Source organism: Aquarana catesbeiana, linkage group LG06 (genome assembly GCF_042186555.1).
Source record: "Aquarana catesbeiana isolate 2022-GZ linkage group LG06, ASM4218655v1, whole genome shotgun sequence".
NCBI classification, from domain to species: Eukaryota; Metazoa; Chordata; class Amphibia; order Anura; family Ranidae; genus Aquarana; species Aquarana catesbeiana.
Genome location: NC_133329.1, coordinates 364,404,964 through 364,421,950, shown reverse-complemented (window position 1 = coordinate 364,421,950; position 16,987 = coordinate 364,404,964). Strand labels below are relative to the sequence as shown.

The following is a 16,987-nucleotide window of genomic DNA, read 5'->3' as shown; positions in this document are numbered from 1 at the left end:
CTTGTCAAAAGAAGTTTATTGAGTATACAATGTTATAAAGATACATAAAGTAAGTTTACAAGGATCTATAAAGTAAGCTCATTGTTTTACAGTAGGGTTTATATAGGTAAATATCATGAAATTTCAAATATTAAACATTGGGATCACGTAAACCTAAATTAAAGATATATATCATTTCCTTAGTTACTTTTGTAGGTATTTAAATGATTTATACCTACTATACATATTGTTTACAAGTAATGTGTATATAGGTCAAATAAATTCTGATAATGAGCTTTAATCGTAAGGTGGAGAAAAGGAAAGAGAAAGAAGAAAAAGGGTTGAAAGGTAGAGGTATGGTCCACAAGGTTGTCCCGCTCGTCAGTTTATTATTCTTTTTAGTTCTCTTTGAAGCCTTAGAATGGGTGTCTCTGTAAGTCATTTAATCTGTTACCATGGCAACAGGACAGAGTCATTGAAGTTTGACAGGAACTGTTGTTTTATCCAAGGATGCCAAAGTTTTTCAAATTTTGGAATTTGATTTTGATCGATGGCTACCATCTTAGCGTGGGACATTGTATTATTCATTCTGTGAATTGTTTCTGCTAGTACCAATGTAGGAGATTTCCATGCCTTGGCCACTGTTTGTTTTGCAGCCGTTATTAGTTGGATCATAAGTTTGAATTGAGAGAGTGTTAACCATTCCGGTTTTAGATTAAGTAAAGTTATATAAGGATCTGGTTGTATTATTTTTTTAAATATTTTAGATGTAGTCACGAAGACTTCCTTCCAGAAAGTTTGGATTACTGGGCACGTCCACCATATGTGTAAATGTGTGCCTATTTCTGGGCATCCTCGAAAACAAAGAGCTGAGGTATTAGGTGAATATTTTGCCACTCTAGCGGGTACAAGGTACCAGCGAGTTAGGACTTTATAATTTGTCTCCAGTGCTAAGATGTTGGGTGAAGATGACTTAGATGTGAGCCATATGTTAGACCAGTCTGTGTCTTCTAAAGTTTGTCCCAGGTCCTCCTCCCACCTCTGAACGTAAGAGGGTCTATTAAGATTTGCTACTCCATATAATTGATTATAAAGTGATGAAATTGTACCTTTAGCAAATGGATCTTTTGTACAGATTAATTCAAAAATGGATAATTGGGATAATGGTGTATTCCCCTTTAGGAATGGTGTATAGAAATTTTTGATTTGGAGATATCTAAATATCTCAGAGTTTGGTAGATCATATTTTTCTCTAAGTGATGGGAATGAAAGGAATGATTTAGATGCTATGAAGTCATTTAGTGTCTGAATGCCTGATGTTGTCCAAGCTTTAAAAGAATTTGGGTAGATCCATGCCGGATAAAAGGCTGGATTTCTGATAAAAGAAAGGAGAGGATTGTGTGGAGATTGTAACTGATATTTGGTTTTTAGTTTATCCCAGAGAGATAAGAAGTGTTTAGTTATGGGATTATGAATTTTAAAGCGGTCTTTAGGATCAAGCCATAATAAGTTTGATATTAATAGAGGGTCATTTTCTGAAGCCTCTATAAATACCCATAATGGGATTTCCTGTTTTGCATGGTATTTGGACAGACTGGCCAAATGTGCTGCTCTGTAGTAGTTAGTAAAATTAGGGTATCCCAGGCCTCCTTTATTTTTGGGAAGATGTAGTGTGTGTATAGATATACGTGGTTTAGAAGAGCCCCATATAAATGAAGTTGCTCTTTTTTGTACTATTCTCAAAAAATAGGAAGGAATTGGAATAGGGAGGACTCTGAATAGATAAAGCAATTTGGGTAGAATAGTCATTTTGATTGCATTAATCTTCCCTATCCAGGATAAAGGAAGTTGCAACCATTGTTTTATTAGATTTGTGATCTGTCTTAATACAGGAGGATAATTGGTTGAGAATAAGTCAGAATGAGATGCTGTTAAATGAATTCCAAGATATGGGATTGATTTTTCTGCCCATGTGAATGGGAGTGCAGCCCTAGCCGGGATCAATTCCATGTTTGTGAGTGAAATATTAAGCACTAGGCATTTCTTAGGATTAATCATAAGGCCGGATAGGGCTGCAATACATTTTGTATTTTCAATCCTTTGTCTGTTCATAAATTTGTATTTTCATTTGTGTGTTCGTAATTTCGTTTGTTCGTGTTCTCGAATCGTTCTTTCAAATGGACAGTGTAAGTGTATCTTAATATGTATGTTCGTAATTTCGTGTTCTCGAATCGTTCTTTCAAATGGACAGTGTATTAGTGAGTGATTTATCTTACTTAATATCTTTAGCCAATCAGTTTATCCCTTTTGTGTCTGAGTCACACTGCATTCCTGAATCCTTTTAGATTCAGTTGAGGAGGAGACGGAGTCCAGTCTCATGAGTGGACTGGAGTAAGTACAGGACTTATTAGAAAAGCAAGCATAGGATTATTATTCTTTATTTCCTTCAAAAGTACGAATCAACAAAAAAGGCAATCTCACGAAAGTAACAATTAATAAATTACAAGTAGTGTACCGAATAAACGAAAATTATTATCTAACAAAATTACAAATTTTGAATCAAACAAAATTAGACTGAACTGAATTACGAATCATTTTGTATCAACGAAAATATATCTGTTATGAAAATACGAACGGGTCAGAATATGAAACCTCGCGTCTTACGAAATTACGAATCGCTAGACTAACAGAATTCCGAATTATTTTGTATCAACGAAAAAATTGTTACGAAAATACAAACAAGTCCGAACATGAAAACTCACGTCTTACGAAATTACGAATAGTTACGAATCAACAGAAAGAAAGAAAACAAAACGGAACAAACTTTTTTGTTGTGCACATGTCCCCACTGATTATCTAACAAAAACTGTGCTCGGTTGTAAGGAGAGTACGTTTATTCTCCAGATCCCGTCAGTCTCCGATTCTAGTGCTGATGACTCAGTGTTGGCCCTTCACATCGGCAGTGGGGATAATAAGCTATTTCTGCTCCTGCTTGGATTCAGTGTGATATTTGCTCTTTGACCCAGCATGATGTGTGTATTGATTTCCAGTCATTAGAGATAAGCAGATGATTTAATATATATTAGACACAGACAGACATTAATAGACTCTCTGCATCTTGTACTGAACACGGGCTAGAGCACGTCTGGCATTTCTGCTGCTCCTTCACCGTACATGAACTACAAGTCCAAACAGATCCACAAAGTCATCAACTCCTATTTGTTGTTCTCCTTTTACTCTTGGGAAACAAAGACCCCCATTTACTGCACATTAAAGGACCACTATTGTGTAAATTAAAAATGCTGTATCTGATTGAAATATCAGATTAATGCTTGCAATGAAATTATCTAATTATCTAATTATCATACGAGGGGTATTCAAAACGTTTCCGCAATTTTTTAAATGTAATAAAGTTAAACAAAGTGCACAAACGTTTTGATGAACCCTTGTATATACCTTTTACTTATGCTTTTATTCACATTTCTATGCAGGCTAAGCTATGCAGCAAAAGTGACAAGATCTGGCACAAGCGATAACACTGCCAGGGGTGTTTACAACTGCCACCTTTCATTCCCATGTCAGAAATCCCTAATGTAGGTGCATTAGAACCATTGGCCAAAAATTAGCTGGCACTCCAATACCAGATGGACCGCCATTTTTTCTCCTTCACCATTCCTAACTTCACCAATACTAACCACAGCATACAAAGGCATTTACAACTCTGCCCAGAGCTACATCACCAATTTGTCTCTAAATATCACCCAAATCGTCCTCTTCACTCTTCTCAAGACCTCCTACTCTCAAGCCCTCTCGTCTCCTCCTCCCATGCTCGTCTCCAGGATTTCTCCAGAGCCTCTCCCATCCTCTGGAACTCGCTACCTCCACCTGTCCGGCTATCCCCTACTCTTGCTACCTTCAGGTGATCCCTGAAAACTCATCTCCTTAGGAAAGCCTATCACGTCTCCAACTAATCTTCTACCACTTCCATCAGCTCATTCCCCACAGTTACAACCTTTTGTACCACCTGCCCCACCCTATTAGATTGTAAGCTCTTCTGAGCAGGGCCCTCTTAATTCTCTTGTATTTTATTGTATTATAACTGTATTGTCTCCATTTTTATATTGTAAAGCGTAAACTGTTGGCACTATATATATATATATATATATATATATATATATATATATATATATATATATATATATATATGGGTCATACAAACAATCACTCCTCATTCACATGATTAGTACAGCCAGAGCTTGTATTACATCCTTATGGCACAGACCAGAACTTCCAGCAGTGGCTCTGTGGTTTGCAAAATTCAATAATCAAAATTACAAACCAGAACACAGATTACTAGTTATGGTGGTTGCATTATTTTTAATTTTTCAGACTTAGAACATATTCAGCCAAATATATGAAATATTGGTTGATTTTGGTAGTAATGCAGTGTTATGGCTTATTGTGAGCATAACTGAAAGTACAAACATTGTTTTTTAACTTCTGTATGTTATTAATCCACCCACCATTTATATAGCAGATGAAGAACAGAAGACAGTTTTGACATGGTAAAATCTTGTTTAAGCAAGATATCAAATCATTATATAAAATAGTAAATATTTATTATAATAAGTATTATTGGTACTAAATATTAACCAAAAGGTTTTTCTAAATATGAACAAGATAAAATAGATTAGGAGAGAAGAAAGAAAGAAAAGATAAGGGCAGTCGAGAATTCCCCTTCATAAATCAATAGTATTTTCAGATGAAATTCGTAGCCAAGGTTGCCATGTATTTTTAAAATTTGCTAGACGGTTATGTAAAATGCAAGTCGTTTTATCATTGATCATGACTCAGTTTAACTTTTGAATTACATAGTCAAATGTTATTATTGATTGATTCCAACAACGTACACTATAGTTATTCTAGTGGCCAGGATTATATAGGAAATCAAGAGTTTAATATGTTTAGGGAGACTCATATCAAATTTCTGAAAAAAGAGCAACTTTTGGGGATCTAATAACATTTTATATTTGTAAATTCATGTATAAAGTCAAATATTTTGATCCAAAACGTACGTATTTTGGGACATCGCCACCAAAGGTGTACCATAGAACCCTCTTGATCACAATTTCTAAAACATTTAGAAGAGACTTGTCGATTCATTTTAGTAATTCTCGAGGGAACCATGTACCATCGCAAAGGTGTTTTATAATTAGATTCTACTAAAGTTGTGGTGTTCGATATATTAGAAAGATCATTGATTGTTTGGTACCAATCGGAGAGGTCCCAAGAAAAATTAAGATCTTTTTTTTCCCATTGTTCCATATAGGGGAGCTTACATTCATGGTTGATTAGAGTATTATATATAATAGAAATACAACCTTTCATTGGAGTTCTAGTAGTACAGGACTTTTCGAAGAGGGAGAATATGAGTGGTTTATTAGTTTTACTAAGCTTATTTTTCAAGATGGAAGTAATTAGGTTATAATGAGATAGCTCCAAGGAAGGTAACTGCAATACAGTTTTATAACAATCTAAGGAATATAGTTCATTGCCATGTAAAGAGTTTTTGATACGTGTTAAATTTTTATTTTCCCACCACCAAAAAAGGTCAGAGGATAATCCAGGCATAGATTCAGGATTATTAAACAAAGGAGATAAAGGTGTATGAGGGGAACAAAGATTTTTGTTTAATCTATGTCTGTCCCATATGATAATGAAAAAGAAAGATTGGGACATAAGATTGGGGGTCGTAATTTACAAGGAATCCACATCATAGCTGCAATCGAACCTTTGGAACATGCAAGGCTTCCATGTCAACCCAATGTGGGGTTGACATGGAATTGTTGTGATTGTTGGAATTGTTGTGATTGCCAATTGTGCTATCTGAGTTGCTTGATAGTAAGCAATTCAATTTGGGACTCTTAGAAATCAATGTGTTTTCAATGTATAAATAGTTAATTTATTAATTCTAGGGTGCCTATTTCCCCAAACAAAATTTAAGATCTTTTTTTGAAATATGAGAAGATCTCCATTTCACGATGTTCGCCGGTGGCCCACGATCGTGAGACAGAGAGGCAGAACAGGGAGATGCCTATGTAAACAAGGCATTTCCCCATTCTGCCTAGTGACATGACAGAGATCTACTGTTCCCTGTCATCGGGAGCAGTGATCACTGTCATGTCAGTGGTAGCCCATCCCCCCCACAGTTAGAATCACTCCCTAGGACACACTTAACCCCTTGATCGCCCCCTAGTGTTCAACCCCTTCCCTGCCAGTGTCATTTATACAGTAATCAGTGGCTATTTATAGCACTGATCACTGTACAATTGACAATGGTCCCAAAATAGTATCAAAAGTGTCTGATGTGTCTGCCATAATGTCGCAGCCCCGCTCGCCGCCATTTCTAGTAAAAAAATAATAATAATAAAATGCCATAAATCTATCCCCTATTTTGTAGACGCTATAACTTTTGCGCAAACCAATCAATATTGCTTTTTTTTTTCAAACTTGTCGCTCTTTTTTTGTTTATATCGCAAAAAATAAAAACCACAGAGGTGATCAAATACCACCAAAAGAAAGCTCTATTTATGGGTAAAAAAGGACATCAATTTTGTTTGGGTACAGCATCTCACGACCGTGCAATTGTCAGCTAAATCGACGCAGTGCCGAATTGCAAAAAATGCTCTAGTCAGGAAGGGGGTAAATGACCACCCCCCTCCCACCGCGCTCTGGTCGTTGCGTCCTCTCCCATGGATGATTGGTTGCTGACTGAGGGGAGGATGGCCCCTGCTCGGCTCCATAGCATGGCAGGGCAGAAGCGACATCAAATGTCACTTCCGCCCATAGCTCTTAAAGGAGAATTTTTATTATTTTTTTTAAGTGACATTTTTTTTTTAATTGTATTTTAGTGTAAATATGAGATCTGAGGTCTTTTTGACGTGTTGTGCAGTAAGAGTAGGAAGTTGTGTCTTTTCTAGAAAATTTTGGAGAGAAATCACAGATTTAGCTGATGATACCTGATAAAGTTTATTATAGTACAAATGAAATTCTTTTATATCTGATGAGGATTTTGAGAGAGTGTTCCATTGCTAATTATAATTTTGGGTAAAGCTGAAATAAGTGATCTGGGATTGAGTTTATTCACTAGAAGAGATTCTGGTTTAACAGGATTGCTTTAAAGGGAAGCCCCATATTGAGGAGTAATAGAAGCTGTCATTGCTGATCTCTACTGGAAACATTACCCTGGCTGCAATACTGATCCAATGGCCTTATTATTTCAGTCCCTGAATCAGAATAGGTGTTAAAGCCAGAATCTTCAAAGGAATCCTGTACTGAGAGTGAAAGACATACGGGCTGCCATTGCTGACCTCCTCAATATGTGATTTGGCTCTAGGACAGGGATGTAGAAAGTGAAATCAGAATGCATCATAGCTACATGACAGCGAGTACAATTCTTGCTGCGGCCGCAAAGTATCACTGATGGGGCATGTGAACACCCCCAGCCGCTAACAGGGGTAGTATTTTGAAGAGGGGGTGCAGTTAGGGGGGGAGTGGCTTAACTTTGTTTTTACCACTCTCCAACCGCTAGTGTGCTCCAGTTGTGCTGGAGAAGTGACTTAAAGTGCTAAATCCGAATGATTGATATAACAGCCAGAAAAGTAGTGTTTTCTTCATGAGATGCCAGAAATAGAAGGCTTCATATTCTGTCAGTATGCATTTTACTTAAAGCTGAACTCTGGGCAGATAGAAAATAAAAAATGATTGCAGCTCTGTACTAATTAATACATCATGAAAAGTATTTGTAATATGCAAGCATTGTAAATACCTGAGTTTAACCTAATATTAGCCTCTTGCAATCCCTGTACAGCAGAGCTCAGATAAGCAGCAAAGTAGTCAATGCACTGTGTTGCAGTGCTCGTGTCCAATAAGAGACATGCTAATAAAAGTAGAGAGCAGAGAGATGAGCTCATCAGTCTGTTGCTGCTCCTTTCACTGTCCAATCACAGTCTGGGGGAGAAACAAGACCTGCAAGCATTTCTTAGCTGCAGCAAAGAAGAGCAGGTCTCTTTTCCTGCCAGATAGGGCCATGCTGTGCTCTGTGCCCCGAGCCCACCCACTTGTGTGACATTAGCGAATATGTCTTCCTGCTTCTCCTCCCGGGCCAATCAGGAAGCAGGTCTTAAGACCCGATTGGCCGGGAGGAGAAGCGACTGGATTGGGCGGTAGGAAAAGCAGTGGGGAGCCGCCCAAGCTGCCCATGAAGCCACCAAGGAGGAGAAGCAGCTGGGAAGCCACCTGGGAGATGGCCGCGGAGGAGAAGCAGTAGGGAAGCCGCCCGCGATCTGGATGGGGTAAGTAGTGCGGGCCAATCGGGGGGTGGGGTGGGAGGCTTGTTTGCCACCCCCCCAAAAGATTAGGCACCAGACGCCACTGTTTGTACTGAATCCTTTTGATTTGTTAGCTGCTGTATGAGAGAGAATGAAGCAACACAATAATGCTGCGTACACACGCTCGGACATTCCGACAACAAAATCCTGGATTTTTTTCCGACGGATGTTGGCTCAAACTTGTCTTGCATACACACGGTCACACAAATGTTGTCGGAAATTCCAAACGTCAAGAACGTGGTGACGTACAAGACGTTCGACGAGCCGAGAAAAATTAAGTTCAATAGCCAGTGCAGCTCTTCTGCTGGATTCTGAGCATGCGTGGACTTTTGTGCGTCGAAATTGTGTACACACGATCGGAATTTCCGACAACAAGTTTTGTTGTCGGAAAATTTGAGAACCAGCTCTCAAACTTTTGTTATCAGAAATTCCGACAGCAAATGTTTGATGGAGCCTACACACGGTCGGAATTTTCAACAACAAGCTCCCATCGAACATTTGTTCTCGGAAATTCTGTGCGTGTGTACGCGGCTGATATTTTTGTGCTGTGGAATGGTAAACGACAATGAAAATATATCACTCCCAATTATACCACCCTATAAAAGTTATATAATCCTCTTTCCTATAAACCAGTTTATGGAAATGTTTGTGTTTTATGTTCCGTTTCCCTTTAATTGTCTTATGTATAATGATGCATTGCTATCAATTTTTCTAACAAACGTCTTTTCTCTGTACAATCTATTTTAGACATGATTGTTGAAGCAACTCCACTGCTTTTTTTTTTATTCTATTTTTAGAGCCGCAATATTATATCTATAGATTAGTGTTTATGTGTCTGGTGTTTCCATGGTAACCACAATGACTACTGTAAGCGACACTCATTTATTTATTTTTTTACCTCCATGATGCTATTAATGCCTTGGTCTGGGTTTCTCGGGTAACGTGTGTAGGTTCCCCCCCCCCCCGATGCCTTGCCAGTCAGAGGCCGGTGGAGCGTGCTGCCATTTGTCAATTTAAAAATGATTAGATTATATTTTTCATGCAAGATGCTGAACTATTGATTTTTTTATAACCTATACAAAATTTATCTTGCAGGTGTTTTCATACACAGCTGATAAAGAAATCCGCACAGACGATTTATGTTTGGACGTATCAAGGCTGAATGGTCCAGTTATCATGCTCAAGTGCCACCACATGAGGGGTAACCAGCTGTGGGAGTACGATGCAGAGGTAGGTGAGCTTGTGGAAGCATATGGAACAAAAAAATTCCTGAGCTGTTTTTATTAGAAGATCCCTGTTCAAACATATTGAAAGAAAATTACACATTTGAAGCAGAACTCCAGATTTACAAAACTGCAGAAGTATCATTTGACATAAGGGCTGCTCCCACTACCCTCCCTAGGCTTTATATACTACATTAGCAGGCTGGTTAATTTGGGTCATGTTGCAACTACGAAAATACAAAATATTTCTTTAACCCCCCCGGCGGTATGATTATGTCAGATTTTTGATGCTGAAAGCGGTACAATTATTTTGCATGGAAATTTGGCGTTTTTTATTGCAGGCCTGTAATTCTTAGGAATAACTCACTTAAATCTGTCCAAACAAGAGTCTAGTAGACATCTCGGGTATGATAAAGTTTGAAACACAAAATCATAAATTATAATATAATAAATAACTATAAATAAATATAACAAATAATAATATAATAATAACAAAAATTTATTCAATAATGTAATCAAATCAAAAACACTGAAATTTGCTCAGTTGGAGAATTGTCGCTGTCATTACTTTCAGTGTCTGATGACGGATTTCCCCACAAATCACTATCGTTTAATTCTGCAAGTGATTCTAATTTATTATTGTTGTTTTCTAGCTGGTCTTAAACCACTTTTAACGTAAAGGGACACTTTTTGGTTGTTATGGACAATCTCCAGTTTCCAGGCAGAAAAAACAGTATTTATCATATAAAACTGCATGCAGGGCACAGGAGAAAGCACTAGGGACAAAAGGGATGTGAAATAATGTGGTACAGTACACTCTTACAGATTACCTTACTGTCTGTGTAATGTGTTTTTTACGTTTTGAATTTGGTGCCGTGCTCTGTCCCTGTCTCCGTGCGTCGCAACGCTCGCAGGGAACGGGGCCCGGCATTGTGATAGATCGAGCAGAGACACGGCTCGCACACACAGCAGGGAGACATCGCAGTATCCTGGAGACAAGTTAAGTAACTTTGCCTGGATCCTGCGAAGCGATCTTGAGTGTGGCTCAGGGTTACCGCTTTTGGTACTGAAAATTCACTCCGAGCCACACTCGGGAATACCTCCAGGGAGGTTAAGGAGCTGGTGACTTTTTATTGCTATTATTGTCCCCATATTAGGACTGAATCAGCCAAAATCAGAGCCATTGGTGCAGGGCTGTATTTTATAATGGTCACGTGTAGGGTTGCCACCTGTCTGGGATTCACCTGGACAGTCCGGGTTTTGAAACATGTGTCTGGGTTTCAGTCCACCTGAAACCTGGACACATTATTCAGACAGGAATGTGGCTTGGGACAAGGCTTGACAGGAGGGAGAGGCGAGCACTTACTATGCTCTTTAGAGTGCCCAAAGGTGTCCCAGGTCTGCTACAATGCTTAAGGCTACTTTTACACTGGGGCAGCCAGTGCATTAGCGCTAAAGCTCTGCTCCTTTTAGCGGTGCTTTTCAGGCCGCTAGTGGGGCGCTTTTAACCCCCGCTAGCGGCCGAAGAAGGGGCTTTGGAAGCGCTGCCAATTAATTGCAATGGGCAGAGGCATTTAGGAGCTCTGTATACAGCAAACCCAAACCGCCCCAAAGATGCTGCTTGCAGGACTTTCACATTTGGGCGGCACGGGAGGCAGTTTTCAGGTGCTTTATAGGCGCTATTTCTAGCGCTAAAACGCCTGAAAACTGCCTCAGTGTGAAAAAAACGTACTGTGCACCGCAAAAGTGTTCGGGATTGGCTTGAAGAAAAAGTGGCATTCCTAGTTACGTGATAGTTTACATTTTTGGGGTTATATTCAATATGTGCAAAGGGAGATCACACAAATCCTTATAAGTATACCTTTTAACCACTTTACGACCGCCCACCGCACATATACTGCGGCAGGGCAGCCGCTCTGCGCCGGATCACATACTAGATGGCGCGCCGGGGTAGGGAGCGCAGATCTGGCTGTGCAGCAATTGGCTGCAGCACGAACCAATCAGCGGGTGCAGGCACCCGGGGATCATCTCCAATAATTACTGAACAGAGTCAAACAAACACAGGGCTCTCTTCTGACAGCAGCAATGTGCTGTTTTTCCTCCCTGCAAAGCAGGAAGAAAAAACAGCACATTGCTTAGTAAAAACAGCACACCCAGTAACACATGTTGGGCACACATTTAACCCCTTAATCGCCCTAGATGTTAAAGCGGAGGCTCACACAAAAATTGAACCTCCGCTTTTCGGAACCCTCCCCCCCTCCGGTGTCACATTTGGCACCTTTCAGGTGGGAAGGGGTGCAGATACCTGTCTAAGACAGGTATTTGCACCCACTTCCGGCATAGGCTGCCACGGGAGTCTATGCCTCTTCCTGATCCCCCGCGCTGTCTGCTGGGACACACACGGGTCCCAGGAGATAGCGGGACCCAGTTAGGACGCACAGCGCAACTCGCGCATGCACAGTAGGGAATCGGGAAGTGAAGCCGCAACGCTTCACTTCCTGATTCCCTCACAGAGAATGGCGGTGGCAGCTGCCGAGGACCGAGGGGTGGTTCGGCCTCGGGTGCCGACACTGCTGGATTCGGTGACAAGTGAGTGTCCTTTTTTTTAAAAGTCAGCACCTGCAGTATTTGTAGCTGCTGACTTTTAAAAAAAAATTTTTTGCGGGACTCCCTCTTTAACGCCTTCACTGCCAGTGTCATTAGTACAGTGACAGTGCATATTTTTTAGGACCGATCACTGTGTTGGTGTCATCGGTTCCCAAAAAAGTGTTAGGTAGTGTCCGATTGTCCGCCGCAATATCGCAGTCCCCCTAAAACTCGCTGATCGCTGCCATTACTAGTAAAAGAATAAATATAAAATGTAAAAAAAAAAAAAACAGCTTGTCTACACTATAACTTTTGTGCAAAGCAGCTTATTGGGATTTTCTTTACCAAAAACATGTAGCAGAATACATATTGGCCTAAATTGATGAAGAAATTAGGGTTTTTTTTACATTTACTTTGATTGGATGTGGTTTATAGTAGAAAGTAAACATTTTTTTTTCAAAATTGTCGGCCTCTTTTTGTTTATAACGCAAAAAAAAAACAACGCAGATGTTATCAAATACCACCAAAAGAAAGCTCTATTTGTGGGGAAAAAAGAACATTCATTTTATTTGGGTACAGTGTCACACGTCCGCAATTGTCAGTTAAGGTAACGCAGTGCCGTATCTCAGAAAATGGCCTGGTCGTGAAAGGGGGTAAATCTTCCAGAGCTGAAGTGTTTAAGTGAGCAATCACAAATACAGATAATAGAAAATATAACAAGAATACTTAACTAAATATGCTGTTTTGCCACAGAGTCCCCTCAAGATGGCGTGGCCAGATTCAGACACATGCCTAATGGCGGTTCTGATGTGAGACTAAATATTTCCAGTCATAACTGTAGTATATAGGGCTTGTGTGTAAGGAATGGTCAACTCCCACTGCAAGCAACAATATGATCTTTTAAGGACTTGGTCAGTTTGCAGTGACATTCCTTTGGTATAAAAACACTTTAAGAAGCAATTTCATAGAAATGTCATAGATTACAGGGCCGATTATTAGTGGATGTGTATGAAGTATTTCTGGGAAATAAGGATAGCAGTTAGTGTCACTTTAAAGAAGTCCTCTGAAAGGAATTATACACCTAGAACACCACCCTGGTTTATGCAGGCAGACCACCAGGACCCTCGGATCCATGAGAGACCAAATGAGACACGGGGAACAGGTTTTGAGTGTGTTCATAAGATCTCTGTCTTTATTGAGTACAACAGTAGTTTATATACCAGTACAAATACCTGTCTAAGGGTTATACAAAACTTAAACTCAGGACTTTCTTATCAAGAGTTAGGCTGCTGACTAACAAGAAATAGCTGATGACTTGCTGACACTGGATGTTACTCCAAGATTTGGCTTAACCACAGTATCTCATAGGGTGTGGTTCTATGCAAACTGCTAGTCAAGCTGACCATGGCAAAACTCACACACAAAAAGTTCTACTTTATGTAAAATGGAAGAAAATCTAAAATGGAGTCAGTTGTTTATACATTCTATTACAGCCTCTACCCTTTGTACTGTTTAAGAGATCAGCTAAATGTAATCATTTGGCAATGGTGACCTGTGCCCTATTGATTCATATGAAGTGTGATTTCTTTTTGATGATGCCCCACTTTATATAAGACTGCACAGCAGAGACATAATAAGTGTAAGAGGACAGAATGAAGTTCAGAGGTACAGATAGACTCGCCCTCAACATATTTCATAATGCAGGTCTTACTGATGTATTAATATCAGAACACGGGATATTTTTAGGATATTAAATCTCGAGGAATGTTACATGCAGTTCTTAAGATCTTTGCAATATCGGATTTCTCAGAATCTCCCAGAGGAATGTGCCACATCCAGTAATTGAAAGGTCTACAAAAGAATCAGCAGTGTTTTCAAATGTTTAATTCAAATTTTTATTCTGTTTAGCAATGAACCAGCATTTAGTTGAAGAAGATCTCTGTTGGTAGCTAGGCAAACAGAGATAAAGCAGTATCGATGAAACCTATGCGCAATTGAAGTTCTGTAGAGTTTCTTTTCTAATGGGTAAAACAAGGGGGGAGAAAGATCCCACGTTCTGCCAACCAAAAGTTGATTTGTAATGTATTTAAAGTGAAGAATAAACTCTGGATGCTGTGGCCAAAAAAGAAAAAGGCAGGCAAAGGGCAAAGAACCAGTGACCAGTTCTGTCTGTGGTTCTCCTGTAGCTGATCTGTCCCCATTAGGGCTCAGGTACACTACAGCTTCTAAGCTTTTTTGCCGAAGCTCCTAAACTCAACTCCATAGAAGCCTATGTGTCCATGCACACATAGGTTTTTACAAGAATTTAGAAGCTGCTGTGGTTAAGGGATGTTCAACCTCGCATTCAGGATAGGAACATTTTGACCGCCAGCCACAAACACAAAATCACGTGGTTTTGCTATTTCCATGGCAACCTAGTCTGTGTGTACATGAGCCCTTACCAAGTTACCATGCCTTCCTCTGCACTTTGTCTCTGTGTGTTGGTGGCCATCTTGGTAGAGGCAGGGCTTTGTTTTTTCATGTCAGAGACTTCAGTAAGAACAGTGATTAGCACAGTAGTGACATCATAGAAAATCCCCTAAGAGCAAGCAGTGCTTTAAATCTCATACTGCATCTATGAGGCTGTGGGCACGGGAGTGCCTAGGCACATTCACATACCAGGAACTGCGCTGCTATTTTTCAAGAGGAATCCAGAAAAAAGGTTAATTCATCTGGGTACTTCTTAGACACAATTAACATTTCTAAGTATTTTCTATAACAAAGCAAATATTTACTTTTTGAGTTCAGCTCCACTTTAACCACTTACAGACCGGAAGATTTTAATGACCAGGCCATTTTTTGCGATACGGCACTACGTCGTGCAACGCCGTACCCAAACAAAATTGACGTCCCTTTTTCCCCCACAAATAGAGATTTCTTTTGGTGGTATTTGATCAACTCTGCGGTTTTTATTTTTTGCGCTATAAACAAAAAAAGACAGACAAAAAACAATATTTTTTACTTTTTGCTATAATAAATATCCCAATTAAAAAAAATATGTCTTCAGCAGTTTAAGCCAATATGTATTCTTCTACATATTTTTGGTAAAAAAAAATCACAATAAGTGTATATTGATTGGTTTGTGCAAAAGTTATAGCGTCTACAAAATAGGGCATATATTTATGGCATTTTTATTTGTTTATTTTTTACTAGTAATGGCGGTGATCTGCGATTTTTAATGGGACTGTCACATTGTGGAGGACAGATCAGACACTTTTGACACTTTTTTGGGATCACTGACATTTATACAGCGATCAGAGCTAAAAATAGCCACTGATTACTGTATAAATGTCACTGACAGGGAAGCGGTTAACACTAGGGGACGATCAAGGGGTTAACTCTGTTCCCTGGGAGTGTTTCTAACTGTATGAGGGCTGGGCTGACTAGAGGAGGAGAGAGATTTCTGTTCCTAATCACAGGAGATCTCTCTCTAACTCCCCTGTCAGAATGGGGATCTGTCTATTTACATTGACAGATCCCCGTTCTGGCTCTCGTTCCTGCGCGGGTGGCCAGCGGACATCGTGGCTGCCGGCCTCGTGAAATGGGTCCCCACCTGTACAGCTGGAAGTCTGCTACGGCTCCTTGAAGGAGCCAACGTACACCTACGGCGATGTGCAAGAACGTGCCGACCTGCTGCCGTGTAACAGGTTGGCAAGTGCTTAAAGCAGAACTTCACCCTAAAGGGGAAATTTCGCCTTTATGCCCTCCTCCCCCCTTCTATATTTTTTGTAGTTTTTCTGGGGGGAACGTATACCTGGTTTTGACAGGTACCCCTGCTCACTTCCCATAGGATCACGATCCACAAACCCTCCCCCCCGTAACCTGCTGGGACACATTACAGGTCCCAGAGAGCTGTGGGACCATTCACAAAGCACAGTGGGAAGCCAGCTGTAAAGATACAAGCAATCTCAGGCAGAACTGGTTCAGGTGAGGATGGCACTGGATCCTTAGACAGGTGAGTGTCCTTTTATTAAAAGTCAACAGCTAAAGTGTTTAAAGCAGCTGACTTTTACATTTTTTTCAAACAGGGCGAAGAACCGCTTTAAGTGTTCAAGTGCGTTCATGTGTGTTCTGCCCTACCTCTACTCTTAAAGTGATTGTAAATGATCACGTTGTAAAATAACCCATTCAGTTTAAAATAGAAATGTAAGGCAAAACATTTCTGCATAGTTATAAAAAAAAACATTATAAATACCTTTTTTTTATAAATGATCACACTCCCTCTGTTCTCAGCTGCATAAGAGCTGGAGGGGGAGAAGGAGCAGTACACTGAGCTTTTCAGTGAAAGGCTGTGCTTTGGGGGCGTGTCAAGACAAGTCCGATCATTGGAGGAGAGCACACTGAGTTCCCAGCATAGCTAGAGAACTGACCACGGTGTGCTTTCCTGCTTAGTGTGGTCAGTTTTTAATAGGAAATTAGAAGAAGTGGAGAGAACACCAGGGATTTCACATAAGGGAAGCAATACAAAGAGAACAGGATACCTTCTCATAAGAGTACATGGTACAGCAGGCACATATCAGGAATATGAAGTGTTAGGGTAACAAACGGTTTAAAGCAGCTTCCGAAGCAAAATGCATCAGTGGAAGCAATAAGGTAGAGTAACCTCTCTATTTTCTTTAATAAACTTTATTTGAGGAGTTGTGGAGGAGGCATGTTGTCTTACAAGTTTGGGTTATATCCTAGCTCCCAACTGTCCCTGATTTGGAGGGACTGTCCCTGATTTGGAGCAATGTCCCTCTGTCCCTCTTTCCCCCCTCATTTGTCCCTCAT

General features: G+C 40.0%; 1 protein-coding gene across 2 annotated transcripts in view; it reads left to right on the top strand.

The window, feature by feature from the left end:
• Positions 1 to 16,987, top strand: part of GALNT13 (polypeptide N-acetylgalactosaminyltransferase 13) — a 540,125-nt gene that overhangs the window by 470,249 nt on the left and 52,889 nt on the right. For both annotated transcript variants that reach the window (XM_073634136.1, XM_073634138.1), the window contains exon 10: positions 9,465 to 9,599. In XM_073634136.1, coding sequence (XP_073490237.1) covers positions 9,465 to 9,599 — 135 coding nt within the window. The remainder of the gene's footprint in view (positions 1 to 9,464; positions 9,600 to 16,987) is intronic.